The 16572-nt window shown below is 42.7% G+C and overlaps 1 protein-coding gene across 2 annotated transcripts in view; it reads left to right on the forward strand.

Moving 5' to 3' along the window:
- The first annotated feature begins 1326 nt into the window (after positions 1-1326).
- Positions 1327-16572, forward strand: part of LOC113883746 (cytochrome P450 3A24-like) — a 42571-nt gene continuing 27325 nt past the window's right edge. The window contains exons 1-6 of one of the 2 annotated variants that reach the window (XM_027527710.1): positions 1327-1504; positions 5720-5813; positions 7658-7710; positions 11331-11430; positions 15021-15134; positions 15376-15464. In XM_027527710.1, the coding sequence (XP_027383511.1) occupies positions 1434-1504; positions 5720-5813; positions 7658-7710; positions 11331-11430; positions 15021-15134; positions 15376-15464 (521 nt within the window). In that variant the 5' untranslated portion in view covers positions 1327-1433. The remainder of the gene's footprint in view (positions 1505-5719; positions 5814-7657; positions 7711-11330; positions 11431-15020; positions 15135-15375; positions 15465-16572) is intronic. The other variant, XM_027527711.1, reaches the window with a different exon arrangement.

Here is a 16572-nt window from a genome sequence, read left to right on the forward strand (position 1 = left end):
AGTGCCACTGGGGAAGCCCCCAAATTCTCTTTGTGTCCAGAAGTGGGAACCCATCTGCTCTGACCCATCAACACCCCATGTACCCTAGAGATAACATCCCCTTATGTGATCTTTTTGGAGTCCTGTTGTGGTACATGCCACATCACTGGTGGCTAAGCACGTTGGGGTCCTCTTGGCCATCAGGCTGCTTTTTTCTCTCTCTTTACACCCTTTGATCTTGGATTGCAGCCTTTCTAGAGAGAGAGGACCATTCTTTGATCTAGAATCTGACTTGCAGAATGCTCTGAGGGTGGGACAGGAATGAGCCTGAATTGATACCGTTGGTGCAGCCATCACCCTCTCCTCCATGTTCTGCCTCTCCTTCTGGGGCCCTCTTGTCAACAGGATCCTGGTGGATTCTCCTGAAAATACAGAGACAGTGACCAAGGCCCAGCCAGGCCCTCTTGGTGTGTCAACAATTCAGGAAGATGGCATGGTCACCAAAGAGCCACAGGGAGAGGGCACACAGGTGCCCAGTGGTCTTACCTCTACCAATTCAGTCCATCTACCATTTGGGATGCGCACTCTGCAGAAAGCAGTCTGCTAGGTACCTGGGACATGACTGTGGCTAGTATCCAGCATGTGCCCAAGCTCTTGATCCACTGAGGAAACTAGGTATGGAAACTGACTGTGGTGTGGGAGATAGTAGGATTGTGTGCAGGGGACAGTTCCCCAGAGGAGGAAATTGTTATATCTGTTGGAGGAGGTTGGTTTGGGAAATTTCTAACACAGATGTTCTGTCTAAGCTTTATTTGGAAAAGTTTAAGAGCCTACAAGGGACACAGGAGCATTTCTAGGCAGAAAAAAGAATTGTATGAGTAACAATCAGCACAGCTATCTTGTTTGACCCTGTGGAGGAGGAGATGGCACCTGACTCCAGTATTCTTGCCTGGAAATCCCATGGACAGAGGAGCCTGTTGGGCTGCTTCCATGGGGTCACAAAGAGTGGGACATGACTTAGCAACTAAACCACCACCACCATCTTGTTTGAAGGATTTCAAACATTTTGGACTGCAGGCAACAATAGACATGGGGCAGTTTAGAGGAAAATTAAAGCCAGTGGCTTTATTTGAGTTTCTACAACCTTTGGGCTTACTGATAACATTGAGTTGTTTATTGATTTCCTACAGAATATGAACTCAAGGGAGGTCAAACTGAAGTGTGTGTGATGCTCGGCCAACTACTAAGGCAGAGAGGGCTCCTGCAGGTGGAGACCAGGTGGCCCTTCTGTTGGTTGCAGCTCCAGCTCCACCTCCTTTCTAAGCACATAAATCTCCCAACCGCACTGAATCTCCACCTGAAGTGAACAGAAGCTTCACACTGAGAGGCAGGCAGAGAACATCACACACAGCTGAAAGGAAACTCAGAGGAGGGAATCGCCAAGAAAAGTGGCCATGGAGCTAATCCCAAACTTTTCCGTGGAAACCTGGGTTCTCCTGGCTATCAGCCTGGTGCTCCTCTATCTGTGAGTAACTGTTAGGCTCTTCTTCTCTGTAACCTGGATCTTGGGGTGCTAAGCAGAAAAGGGGGTTCCCTTAGTTTTTTAAAGTTCAAAGTAAATGGAAGGGAAGTTGCTCAAGCATCATGTGCTATGGGCACCAAATGGGTTATTATCGATCTTACCCACATCTGTTGAAGGAGTTAACTTTCCTCCCAAGTTGCTGTTAGCATTGTTAGGAGGGTTTGTGACATTACTTGCTCCTGAGAATGACCCTCTGATTGACTGCCAGTTTGCATGGACCTAGAGTAGTCAACCAGAGTCCATCAAGGGAAAATTAAAAACAACTGGCCTGTGTACAGCATAGTCCTCACTGATTCCCATGCTGGGAATCCTGGAGGCAAGCAGTAACCTGGGTTTTGTTTCATTCTCTGACTTCTGGATTCTGTACCTGCTGCAGGAATCCTGAGGAATGTTTGGCCCCTTTGTCACTCAGGAGCTCCTGCTCCAGACCCTCTTTCCAGGTGTCATTTACACAAGGCACCGGGTGCACCCCGACTTTGTTTGGAGGCCTGAGAACAAGCACCCTTTTTTTCATACCCATCCCTCCCCCTTTTCTGTGCCCCTCCTCCTTTTCTGCACCCCTCCTAAGGGCATCCATTCCTAAGACTCAATTCCCCCACCCTGTACTCTGCAGAAATTATCTAGTTCCAAATGAGAAATCTTAAGATTTGAGGAGACTTTGTAGAAAATTTAAAATTATATTCATTTTTTTCACCTTTTCTTTCAATCTCTGGATGAGTTAGAATCAGTGTACAAATTTATTTTCCCTGTGATTTGAAATCTACTAAATCTACAAGAGGCACAAGCCCCAGAGTTCAGTTTGGATTTTAAGTGATTTTTCCCTAATAAGTATGGCACAGGAGGTTGAAGTAAGCCAGAAAGAAAAACACCAATACAGTATACTAACGCATATATAAGGAATGGTAACAATAACCCTTTATACGAGACAGCAAAATAGAGACTGATGTATAGAACAGTCTTTTGGACTCTGTGGGAGAGGGAGAGGGTGGGATGATTTGGGAGAATGGCATTGAAACATGTATAATATCATATATGAAATGAGTCACCAGTCCAGGTTCGATGCACGATATTGGATGGTTGGGGCTGGTGCACTGGGACGACCCAGAGGGATGGTATGGGGAGGGAGGAGGGAAGAGGGTTCAGGATGGGGAACACGTGTATACCTGTGGCAGATTCATGTTGATATATGGCAAAACCAATACAATATTGTAAAGTTAAAAAATAAAATAATAATAAAAAAAAAACCATCTAGCAGAAAAATTCCTTTCAATGTTGAGATTCTGTTATCATGCATTAGGTTGGGACAGGAATTACTTCCAATGAGTGATTAGAGATACCCCTACAAATCACATTTGGGTTCTGTCAATTTCATTTTCACTAAGTGTAGGAAATCATGATGACATGTACGTGGGTAATATTAACCTCATTTTAATTACTTGAAAGAAATATTAGGAAATTAAGGTATTGCAGCAACATATTTTCTGTCTGATATTATAAAATTATGTGGTACAGTTTAACTTCATTCTATTTAGGACTAGATTTAAAAAATTGATGAGTATTTCCAGCATGTGGTTTTTCCCTGAAGGATAAAAGAGGACTGCTGTCCAGTACCTAGAAAGGTATGTAAATAAATTCGCCCTCTAGAATACTGCCTGGAATATGAATCTAGTGTAGTAAAATATTCCTGTGATATACCCTTTTAAATATGCATGTCCAGCAAGCTATTTTAGTCTTCAGGGCAGATGAGTATACATGCCTGGGAGCTGGTGATGATATGAGAGGCATCCAGAGAGAGATCGGGATGGAGGGGAGAATATTCCTCTTTCCTCAGAGCAGAACCCCTAGAGTTATTCCTCAGACCTGGTCCCACAGAAGGTCAACAGGGTTGGCATCTCATTTGCTGGAAGCCTGGGGACAAGACACAACCTCAGTCAGACGGTGTCAGGTCCGTCTGACAGTGGGGCTGGTACCAGCTAGTGTCCCACCAGGCAAACATCCCTGTAGCCTGAGAAGGCGCTGGTGCAGCCAGGAATCAGCCGCTGCAGGCAATGCTCTTGTTAGGCCGACAGGATGTAAAGACTATAAAAATGTTGGCTTTATCTTTAGCCCCTTCCTTTTTACCCAAAATAGCATTACTGCACGAACCAAAAAGTGAAGAGCTAGAAAGAAGCCAAATAATTCACTCAGTCCACCTGCTGCCTTGGTGGAACTATGTGAGTTCAGACACTATACCAGAGCTCTCTGTGGGACCTGTGTTGCCAACATGGTTACTCAATTGCTTGGCCTCACTTTTTGAGTTCATGTAGCACACTGAAGGTTCAGAAGCAGAAACTGACTTGCCCTGTTTGTGAAGAGAAACAGGAAAGGAAGACAAACAAAAGGGGAAGCAACTGGGGTGGGAATAGCCCAGGCCACCCCTTTTGTGGCAGTTGGTGCCCACACCTCCACCACTTGCTCTGGAGGAGAGAGAGATATAGCCAGCTGCGCTTGGCCAAGGTACCTCTGTGCACTTCCAGCATAGGTCCGTCTGTGAAATTTTTTGGGTTTCTCTTATCACATATTGTAAGATTGTTGGATTTGTACAGAAATTTGAACCTGTGCCACCTTAAAGGCTCCCTTCCAAAAAGGAGAGACAATATCTTAATTTAATATTCTGAAGTTTTTTATGGTCACTCATTTTTTGTCACACAAAGTGTCTTTTGCTCTACATGGGAAGGTAACTGAAGACTGGGAACCCCGATATCTCTTTGTTGAAAGTGCCTGTAGGGCATTATGAACCATTTACACACAGCATGCTCAACCATACCTTACTAATTTAACTCTACAGAGTTAGCCTTGGAGGCCTAGCAAGTTCACATTTAAACCATTGATGGCAGTCTCTTCCTTCAGCCTCTCTTTTCCTGCACTCTGTCGTTTCTCAGCAACACCAGAATGAGCAGGCTTGCAAAGATCTAGAACCTGGAGTTGTGGGCTTGCACATGTAATACATGAAAGATAAGCTGCAGGCAGGCCTGCCATAGGGAGCACCTATGCCATAGGGAGCACCAGCTTGATTGTTTTTTAAGATAGTTGAAGTGCAGAGGCTTTGTGATTGAGCGTCTTTAGAAAAATGAATGTAAATCAGGCAGTGGGCTTAGCGCGTAGTTGGTGGACCTGATGCCATGAGGTTGGGAATGGTCTGGAGATGGATCCTTTAGTCATTGATTCATTTATACAGTTTCAGGGAACAAAAGAGTCAATCACTACAACTTATTTGTAGTTCAAGTCAATCAAATTGCTTGAACACAGAGCCATGGGTGTAGCTGAAAGGTGCTCAATTTCTATGATGGCAATGGAAGCCTTGAATCAGTTTTCATTCTGCAGATAAGAACACTCTGCTTGCTTTAAGTCCTGCTCTTGAAGACAGAATTAAGAAGAATCAGATCTTAAAATGAGGTCAGATCATGGAGGGAGCTCTGATGCATTGGCCACTTGATGGGAAGAACTTACTCATTGGAAAAGAACCTGACGCTCGAAAAGATTGGCACGGAGGATGAGATGGTTGGGTAGAATCACTGACTCAATGAACATGGGTTTGAGCAAACTCTAGGAGATAGTGAAGGACAGTGAAGCCTGGCATGTTGCAGTCCATAGGGTCACAATGAGTTGGAAATGACTGAGTGACTAAACAACAAAACATCAGAGGAAAAGAAAAGGATAAGAACAGGCCAAGGTAGAGTCTAGTAACTCTGTCATTGGGTGGACACAGATAACCAAAATCTCATGTTTGAGACAGGAAAATTTCCCCTTTGTATCTAGAATGAGAATCTCTAAACCACTTTAGTGGAACCACTAAGAATCCACTTACTAAATACATATGAATGATATTTTTGGAGGAATTATAGCATAAACCTCTCAGAAGCTCTGAAATTATAAACATTTATCAAGCATCCACTCTATAGGATTGGGACATCAAGATTTCAGCTGCTATTTATGGTCTCACTGTGGAGGATGGAAAGAACATGATCAACAAAAGTAATTACTGCTTTTGGAATTGCTGGTATTTATCACCTACATGTTGCTTCTGTAGGCTGATGGTTCCAGTTCTGAATCAGTGACTAGCCAGCTCCAGCACTTATTCCACAATCCCTGACCTGGATTTTCTCTTTCACTTTATAGATATGGAACTTATTCACATGGACTGTTTAAGAAGCTGGGGGTTCCTGGCCCAAGACCTCTGCCTCTTTTCGGAAACGTTCTATCCTACCGAAAGGTGCATATTGCTTGATGTCCCTTTTTGGCTTCCTATGGTTGCAAATCCCAGCTGACTTCCATAGTAAAATTCTCCTCCTCAGTAGGCAGTTGTCAGTTTTGATATTTCCCAGAAATCACATCATAGGCCCCACCCACACATGCCTTCTATACCCCAGGCCTCTATTGTCGGCTGTTAAGAGCCTCAGGTTTGCCTCCTCAGACAGTTGAGCTCTCTTGACTGAGTCAGCACAGGACTTGAAGTTCCATCTTATAAGCTTTGTGAAGAAGATCTTCTCTCTGCCAGGTGCAGATTCCCAGCAAGGCAAAGTCCTACTAATTATCAGGAGAAAAGCATGAAGGGATGCCTGGTTGTGGCTCATTAAGCAGTGTACAGTATAGTTAGACGAGTCCTGTTGGTAGCATAAGCTCTGGGTACCCTTTTTTCTCCTTTCTCCTGAATTGCTTGGATGCTTCAATTCTAATGTATCAGGTAATTTGTACATACTTGGATTCTCTCAGGAACTGCTAATGCCTGTGGGTTCCCCCCCCCCCCCATTTTATGCTCTACCTCTTGCTACACATGACATCTTTGGGGATATAAAAAATGGACCAAAAACTTTCTGCTTTTTCTGTGCCTTCAAAGCAGGCAACTCATGGATGAGTTTGAGCAGGGAATGAGTGTAACTGAGGCAAGGTTGTCTATTTATCAGATATTTAACCACTAAATAAGTTGTGAAGTTTTTTACAAAATAAGGCAGAATCACATATACAAAAATCACTAGAACGGATATGATTTGACAAAATTATTAGAAGTTTAATTTAACTGAAAGGAATGTACCAGGTGGCAGATGGACTGTGAATTCTGATATTCATTCAGCTCTGATGCCTCCCCCAGGGCCTGGCCCCTGAACTGAAGGTCGTGAGCTGCATTATGATGTGCAGGGGCAGAGCCCTGTATGCGGGCTGCTCTCTGGCTTAGATTTCCTGTCCTGCAGACATGAGGCTTGTTTCTCAGATCCTGATTCTCCCAACTGAGGTCTTCACTGTCTCGTTACTGCCTCAGAATTTCCTGAACATTTTTCCATCTGAAGAAGCAGTAATTTCCTCTCCACCTTTCCCAGGTGAACTCCATAGTAGATGCACCCCAACTCACATTTCTGGGACCTTCATTTACTTGGTAAAGCATTAAATATCATGATAGAAACTTAGGGACAGGCTTTTTTTAAGTTATAGAAGTAAAAACTCAGGCCAGGTGTTTAAAACGCACTGTTCTTTGTATATTTGTGGCATCGCCCCATCTTTTCTGCGTTGAGCTGGAAAACTAGAAGGCGAGTCCACTTTGTCATTCATTCAATCACTCATTTACTTTCTCATGGAACACACACCCCTTAGACGTCTTTAAATCTGCGAGATTAGAAGACATTACTGGTGCTTTAGCTTCCTTATTCTGCTGAAATTCTAGGAAGAGCTCATGAGAGAAATGAAAAGGCTGTTACACTAGGAGAGGAAAGTGTGTGCAGGAAACCCTTACTTCCCTCATTTCCAGTTTTCTCAAATGTCCATGGTGGATTAGAGATTAAGAGATTTTAGACAACACATGCACAATAAAAAGCCTTCAGAAGACGAGGAGTAATTAGTATTCACTGACAGGGGTAAGTGTTTAGTGTCTATAATATTCAAAGAATATTCAAGAGTGATTTTAAATTGTCAGTTACAAATATCTCCTCTGTTTTCTCTCCTTTCCCTTAAGACATTTGTGAATAAGATCTTCCCTCCAACTGCCAGTGAAAAATAGTAGTTTTGTGAATTAGAGATAGGGTTCAATACAGGATATTAATAATGTAATATTGTTTTTCCTTATAGGGTGTTTGTGAGTTTGATGAAGAATGTTTTAAAAAGTATGGGAAAATGTGGGGGTGAGTATTCTGAAAATTCCAATCGGACACACTTGTTATAATAATCCTGCCCTCCCCCTGGTGGTGTGGAGGGCACTCTCAGTCCAGAGCTTCTTGGAATGAAGTCATTTGCTGTAAAGCTTCCGAGAAGGCAATGGCACCCCACTCCAGTACTCTTGCCTGGAAAACCCCATGGACAGAGGAGCCTGGTAGGCTGCAGTACATGGGGTTGCGAAGAGTCAGACACAACTGAGCGACTTCACTTTCACTTTTCACTTTCATGCATTGGAGAAGGAAATGGCAACCCACTCCAGTGTTCTTGCCTGGAGAATCCCAGGGACGGGGGAGCCTGGTGGGCTGCCGTCTATGGGGTCGCACAGAGTTGGACACAACTGAAGCGACTTAGCAGTTTGGAAAAATAGATGAGGGTTATAGGTTAACATAATGGGAAATCATATCTGCTCAGCTTTTTACTTTCTCTGCATGTATGGAGTTTGTTTGTTTGTTTTTTAATTGTTTCAGGTAAGATTTTCCAGTAGAATTGTATTCAATGATTGTTTTATCCACTGTTTTTCTCCGATTTTGAGGAGATGTAGGGTATATATATCTAACCCAGAGTCTGTCAGGTGGGCTTTAGGAGTTGTTGGAGGTTTGGTGAGAGCAGAGGGAGAGGTGTCTTGTGGTGCTTCTTTGCCAACAGCAAGTGGCAGAGGCTCTACCTGTCCGGACCTCTTCATCTTCTCTCATGAGGCCCTCAGAAACCATGGGAACCTGTGAGTTGCCATGGCCCCAAATGTCGACCTGCTTGAGTGGGAAGAATACATAGCACTGGGACACTACTGGCCCAGCTCCAGCTGCCCCTCCAATGCTTAGTACCTGTGAGCTCGGGCTGGAGTCCGTTTTTCATGGTGGATCCCAGTTCTCTTTTAGAAAATGGTTCTCATGCATGGATGTATGAGGAGCACCTGGGAAAACCTGTTATAAATATAGAGTTTGACCCCACTCACCTGTACACAGAATCACTATGATCTGAGGTGAGTTCAAATACCTGAATTGTGACTGTTAGTGAGAGAAATTATTAAGACGGGAGTGACATCATGAATATAAAGGGTCACCTGAAACCACTATCTCTTATCCACCCAAGTGTTGTTGCAAAACCATGAGGGGAAGAAGAGAATCGTCCAAGTAATATGGTCAGTCAGGTGGAAGAGCAGATTAAGTGCCTCCTCAATCCCTCCTGTCACTGCTTCAGCACTAAATGCTCTTGACACCCACTTACACCCTCTGAGTTTTATAACAGCCTTTGGAAATGGGCAGAAGTAAGCGCAGTGTTTCTCCGTAATTTTTATGTGTGATCACAAAACGATTTGAAATTCTTCTGTGGAATTAAAGGAGGAATAGGGAACATGTAGAAGTGAAGTGAAGTCGTTCAGTCGTGTCTGACTCTTTGCGACCCTATGGACTGTAGCCTACAAGGCTCCTCTGTCCATGGACTTTTCCAGGCAAGAGTACAGGAGTGGGTTGCCATTTCCTTCTCCAGGGGATCTTCCTGACCCAGGGACCCGGGTCTCCAGCATTGCAGGCAGACGCTTTACCATCTGAGCCACCAGGGAAGCCCCAAACTTAGTCCTAACTGTCAGGCGAGTGTACGCTCCTCGGTTCTGTCTCATCCACAACAAAGATTTGGAGCGACGGACATTAAAGCCCTCGGTGCGTCACAGCTCTCGGGTCTTGGACAAACCATGTTATAGCTCTTAGGCAAATCAGTGTTATGGCTCTATTTTATTTAGAAGATAGCAGGAGAATCCATCCTCAAAGCGTGAGGGCATGCCAACCCAAAGACACGAAGAGAAGAGAAGAGAAGAGAGTGGAGGAGCGCGCCAGCGTGCGGGAGAGAGAGAGAGAGCAGGCGCTTTGGCTCCTCTTTTTATGTTTCTTCCTCCCCCTGGGCCTGCCCTATGCAAACTGGGCTTAGCCAGGAGTGCTGTTTGTTCTACTTGAGGTCTTCATCCTGGTCCTCGGACCTTCCTTTGTTCTATTTTCACAGGCTTTTCCCTTCCTTGTCTTTTAGACACTGCCATTTTGGACTCTTTTTCCCTACTCTAACTACCTAGCATAACCATATACAAAACTTTTCCTCAGGGTTGGCTTTTCACAAACCTTATCCCTTTCTGTACCCATTACTGTCGACGTCCATCTAAAAAGCCACCTGTAAGTTAGGCTTACTTCCTTTTCCCTTCACAAAATGCAATTTCATTCCTCATACCCTTTTTACCAAAAACACACTTCCTACTTCCCTTAAGCAACCAAAAACTGACTTTTATATTAGCATTTTATAGATTTGTGAGCATAAATACCAGTGATAATTTCTAAAACCTTTGTTTTCTTAGAACATTTTAGGATGGCACCAAACATCATTTATTTTTAATCCTAAATCTCTTTAATTAAGGGAACATGTAGAAAATCTTCCAATTAGTTCTAGCCATTGTAAGTGATTGATAATGAAACCAAAATATCAGAAGACAGTAAATAACTCAGAGTAAATGTCATTCCAGTGGCCCATTCCCATGAAGGGACATCCTGACAGTCAGGAGATCAGGTCAAACAGTGACATGTCACATCTGAGGAGTCAGCTTTGTGTGATAGGTGGGTCAAATGTGGGCCTGCCAAGCTGGTGATGGATGTCACTGACATGGAGCCTGAGGCCCATGGGACCCATGTAATGAAAAGAAAATATTTAAAAGATGAGTTATACATGCTTTTCTGATTTTTTTTCATTCTCTTTTTCCTTTTGTTCAGATTATCCTGAACTTGATGCTACCAAGGAGATCTCACTATTTAAAATTTTTCCTTAAAAAATATTAACTAATAAGCAAATTTTAGAAAATAGGACAAAAGAGAAAATCTTTCATAATCCCACTGTCAGTTGTGAAGCATTCCAAATCTTCTTCCATTTGCAGATATATTGTTACATATTTATGATAGATGTGTCTACAGTTTTCATCTAATATTATATGTATTTTCATGCTTTGGGTACATCTCCAAAAATGACTGAGTAGATGGTCTCCCCTTAATTATTTTTTAATTTTCAGATAATTTGCTTTCTTCAGTTATTTACTAACCTAACTTTTTTCTTGATAATGAAATACATTGCTGCTGCTGCTAAGTCGCTCCAGTCGTGTCCGACTCTGTGCGACCCCAGAGACGGCAGCCCATCAGGCTCCCCCGTCCCTGGGATTCTCCAGGCAAGAACACTGGAGTGGGTTGCCATTTCCTTCTCCAATGCATGAAAGTGAAAAGTGAAAGTGAAGCCGCTCAGTCGTGTCTGAGTCTTAGCGACCCCATGGACTGCAACCCACCAGGCTCTTCCATCCATGGGATTTTCCAGGCAAGAGTACTGGAGTGGGGTGCCATTGCCTTCTCCAATGAAATACATTAAACCTATAAAAATTATGGAAAATGATATAGGAAATACCCATATACCCATGACCTAGAATTAGTAGTGTTTTCATGGTATTTTTAATGATGACCTTAGAAGGATGGATTATGTAATGTTAAGATAAACATCTGGACTTCCAGGTATGGCTCCAGCTGCAGAAAATGGCTCCTTAAGTTTAATCAGCTCTGTTTTCCCTACACAGGATTTTTGAAGGTAAACATCCTCTGTTGGTTATCACGGATCCAGACATGATCAAAACAGTACTAGTGAAAGAATGTTATTCTGTCTTCACAAACCGGAGGGTAGGCATCCATTTTTTTTAATTTGCAATTTGTTTGTTAGATATGCATTTTGAAATATATTATAAATTCACAGGATGTTGTTAAAAGAGAAAAACACAGAGAGGCTGGATGTCATGTACATTTCATTCTGATCCCTCCAATGGCAATACATTGATTAATTAGACTACAGTTTCAAAGCAGAAAACTGACATTCATACCATCCACAGAGCATATTGTCATTTCTTCAGTTTCATGCTCACTCATTTTGTATGTTTTGCTCTGTGAAAATGAGTCCTAGATGTAGATTTTGTAGCTACCATGACAATCAATGTACAGAACTATTCCATCCCTACAAGGCTCCTTCTTACTATTTTTTTTATATTTGTGGCAAGTAGCTTGTTTTTTCCTCTTATCAGGATCTTTAGCATAGCAAATATTGCTCTTTAAATTTTGATGAGTGATTTATCAGTTTTCCCTTTTATGGATTTTGCCTTTGTTGTCAAGTCCAAAATATCTTAGGCATTGCAGATTTTCTCCTATTTTGTCCCTAAACATTAAATCATTTTATGTTTTACCTTTAAGTCTATAATCCATTTTGTGTTTCTGTGTAACATGTGAGGTTAAGCTTGCTTTTTTTTTTTTGCATCTAAATGTATGATTTGCTCCAGCACCGTTTATGGAAAGACTATCTATTAAAAGTAATTTATTTATTTTATTTTTTGCTCCCCTGGGTCTTCATTGCTGTGCTCGGGCTTGAGCCTGGCAGTGGGCAGGTGTGTGGCTGCAGAGGTTAGCTGTGGGCAGGTGTCAGTACAGTTGAGTGACAGTAGTAAGGACTGGCTTTAGGCATCTGGGCATCTGCAGGGCCCTCCGATGGTGTTTTGCACATGCGCATTGAAAAAGATTGGCTGCTGGTGTGGATCCTGGGTCCACATAGCATCAGCAGTGGCACTAACTGGGCAGCTCTAGTGCGGTTGGAGGCAGTAGGGTAGGACTCCTGCAACTGCCTTAACACCATGAATGTTGAATTAAAGGTGGCTGATTGATCAGTTGATTGGGAGAAAGGCTACACGCACTGGTCAGTTTCAGTGGGGTCAGAAGCTGCACGTGGCTCTTCCTTTCCCTTTCCTGCCCCTTCCCTCGCCTCTCCTTCCCCTGCCTGCCATCTCTTCCCTTTCCTGTCCCTTCCCTCCCCTCTCCTTCCCCTGCTTGCTGTCTCTTCCTGGACATTCCAGTCCTAAACCCGAAGGTGGGCCACAGAAGGTGGGCAGCCTCACACGTCAGGGTGGGGCCAGAGAAGGAGGACAGTGGCTCCAAGTCAGAGACCGAGTAGGGAGGGGAGGGTTTCCATAGGGTTGGCAGCCGGGCACTGGTAAAGTGAAAGTGAAAGTAGCTCAGTCATGTCCGACTCTCTGAGACCCCATGGACTATAGAGTCCATAGAATTCTTCAGGCCAGAGTACTGGACTGGGTAGCTTTTCCCTTCTCAAGATCTTCCCAACCCATGGATTGAACCCAGGTCTCCTGCATTGCAGGCAGATTCTTTACCAGCTGAGCCACAAGGGAAGCCCAAGAATCCTGGAGTGGGTAGCCTTTCCCTTCTCCAGGGGATCTTCCTGACCCAGAAATCGAACCAAGGTCTACTGCACTGCAGGCAGATTCTTTACCAACTGAGCTATCAGGGAAGCCCCTTTCACTTTCACTGGTAAGGGAAACCAAAATACTCACTTGTGGTGGTGGCTAGTAGGGTGAGAGGGCATCGTGAGTGGAAAGGGATGCATTGTGGATTGGGTACATAAAGGAGGATTGATCAAGTAATAATATAGAAAGGATGATGGAAGCTGGCATTCTCACCATTGGAGAAGAAGTCACAGGTTCAGAGACTGAGAAACTAGACTAAACCCTGCGGAGTCACCAACTAAATTATCAGTGTAAATCCACACTTTGGTATGTAGATAGATGATAACAGGTCAGATGATATAGGCAGATGACAGATAAATACAGATAAAGACAGATAGCTGTGTGTGTATGTTTGTGTAGCTACAAAAGCACATTATACCTACCGCTTTCCACTGATGTAGTATAGAGCAGCTGCAAGGGTCTGGGATGGGGTTTTGCACATACCCAGCCAAAAAGATCGGGGCTGGCAGCCAGTGTGAATCCTGGGTCTCAGGGCATCACTGGCTGGAGCAGCTCTTTTGGGGGTTGAGGGGGAAGATAGGACTTAGGGCACTGGAGTCTGCTAATGTAGAACCCTGGGGAGTGATCAGCACCAAAATTTTCAGAGGTTGCTCAATGACTATGCTGGCACTTGGTTTCGTCATAGCAAAGTTTCTGGGGTTTTCTGCAGAGGAGGATACAGAGAACCATAGTCACTCCTGCTGCGTGGTTGACACTGGTAGTCCCTGCCCTTCTTCTTTGTTCCTAGTTGTCTCTAGATGTCTCGGCTCTGCTCTTCTCTGGGAAGGGTGAAAGCAAAGCAGGTCATTTGTGCAATGTTCTGAAAGGCTGGAGAAACTGGTCACTGATCCTGTTGTCTCTTTTAGTCATTTTTTCTCTTTTTTCCAGCAAGGGAAAATGTCTCAAGCTGGGGAATTTCCTCTTGCTGCTGAGAGGTGCTGGCCTAAGGGAAGGGATGATGCAAACAATATGCAACTCTTCTCCTTACTTTTTTTGTGAGCTGTTTTCAAGTGTGCTCTGTTGTATTGTTGACCTTTTTAAACCTATTTTCATTTACTGTGGGCTGTCTAATTGTGAGACAACAAAATCTGGAGTCTCCTACTCTGGTGACGAGTCTCCTATCTTGGAGATGTCACTTTGGTATTTCATCATAAAGTGATATTAGCTGTAGGTCTTTTTGTAGATGCTCTTTATCAAGTTGAGGAAATTTTTTTGTCTTCCTGTTTTGTGAGTTTTATCATGAATGAGTGTTGGAGCAATCTATTTTAAAACAAAATATAAATTTGAAAGATTGAGGGGATTTTCAAACAGGCTGGCTTCATACGCCTGTCCCAAGCTGAGAAATAGAGTTGTCTTCTTCCCCCTTCTATTCCTGGGGGAAAATGTAGGGGAAAATGTTTTCCATGTCATTGCACAATTATTTTCAGAATTTGAAATAGTTTCATAAACTTTTGTGTAATTAGTACTACTTAAAAAGCCCCATCAATTCAGCACATTCCTTTTTCCAGTTGATCAGGCTGTAAATATATGTAAAGACAGAAGTAATCTGAGGCAAAATGCAGTCTGTCAAGGCTATCTGGCTGGCTGTCACAAATCCCTTTCTTCTCTGCATAGCCCAAGAAGATGAACAAGATCTTATTCCCTTCTATCCCCCTGGAAGAACCCTTTCTGTACTACATGGGTCATTTGCGTTTAAAAGGAGATTGGAATATGAAGGCTGGAAACCACGTGAAGTGGCTGAATGTCTCTTCCACATTCACAGAACCTAGATATTCAGGATAAAGTTTATTGTTCATCTAGCATAGGGCCTGGTACTACGTAGATAGTCACTAAAGATTTGTTGAATACATTGTTCCCAAATTATTAAGAAATTTTCCACAACTGTTGAGACTTCCAACACTTAGGTAGGGTTAAATTTGCTTTCAACTCTAGGTTTTTGGTCCAATGGGAGTTATGAAAAATGCTGTTTCTGTGGCTGAGGATGAACAATGGAAGAGAATACGGACATTGCTGTCTCCAACCTTCACCAGTGGGAAGCTCAAGGAGGTAAAAGAAGAGGGTTTTCCATGAGCAACTTAAAGAATAAGGTAGAAAATAAATTCATATCCCTGTCCAAGGAGTGGTGTGCCAAATTTGAGTTTCCTAAAATGGTTTTTATCTTCCCATCCTAGAAGAGACCTCATCAGATTCATAATAAAATGTCACTTAAACCTCCATGCCCTTGAAAAGTTCTCTAAAACTTGAGTCTCCACATTTAACTTCCAGTGCTGTTGTGTTTTGTGTCTAGATGTTCCCTATCATTGGGAAGTATGGAGATGTGTTGGTGAGGAACCTGAGGAAGGAAGCAGAGAAAGGCACGTCCGTCGACATGAAAGAGTAAGTAGGGGTGAAGCTGCTGGTCCTCTGAGCTCCACTGAGACCCTTGTGTTTCCTGCCTTGGAGCCAAACTCCTATTTCTGAGTTACTCTAGTGACCAGACAGAAGTAGGTGTATGGTGTTACAACTCCGACTGGCCGGCCACTTAAAAATGAGTGTTGGCTCATCAAAATATCAGAAGGTATCTTCTGTGTACATGAGCCAGGATTAACTTATCTGCTTAAGTGTCACCTTGGATATTCTGGGAGACAAAAATACACAGTTTGGTCTTAAGTCAGGAAGCATGATACCTCCATCTCTGTTGGTTTTCTCAAGATTGCTTTGGCTATTTATGGTCTTGTATGGTTCCATATAAACTTGAGGATAATTTGTTCTAGTTCTGTGTAAAGTAACACAGGTATTTTGATAGGGATCATGCTAGATCTATAGATTGCTTTGGGTAATATGGACATTTAGGCAATATTAATTGTTCCTATCCATGTACATGTAACATCTTTCCATTTCGTGTATCACTTTCAGTTTCCTTCATTGTTTTATAGTTTTCATAGTATAGGTCTTTCACCTCCCTGGTTAAGTTTATTCCTCAGTGTCTTATTCTTTTTAATATGATTTTAAACAGGATTGTTTTATTATTTTCCCTTTCTGATTGTTCTTTATTACTGTATAGAAAAGAACCCAGATTTCTACAAATTAATCATGTACCTGCCACTTTACTGAATTTATTTATAGTAGAGTTTTGGTGGAACTTCAGAGTTGCCTATATAAAATATTGTTTCATCTGCGAATAGTAATAGTTTTACATGTTCCCTTCCAATTAGGATGCCCTTTATTTCTTGTTGTTGTCTGATTCCTGTGGCTAGGACTTCCCATAGTATATTGAATAGAAGGTGGAAGAGTGGGCATCCTTGTCTTTTCCTGATTTTAGAGAGTACTGGCACAAAAGAGACACATATCAATTGAATAAAATTGATAGGCCCAAAATAAACTCATATACTTAGAGTCAATTAATCTATGATAAAGAAAGCAAGACTATACAATGGAGAAAAGACAGTCTCTTCAATAAGTATACTGGGAAAACTGGACAACTACATGTAAAAGAATGAAAATA

This window comes from Bos indicus x Bos taurus, chromosome 25 (genome assembly GCF_003369695.1).
Source record: "Bos indicus x Bos taurus breed Angus x Brahman F1 hybrid chromosome 25, Bos_hybrid_MaternalHap_v2.0, whole genome shotgun sequence".
NCBI classification, from domain to species: domain Eukaryota; kingdom Metazoa; phylum Chordata; class Mammalia; order Artiodactyla; family Bovidae; genus Bos; species Bos indicus x Bos taurus.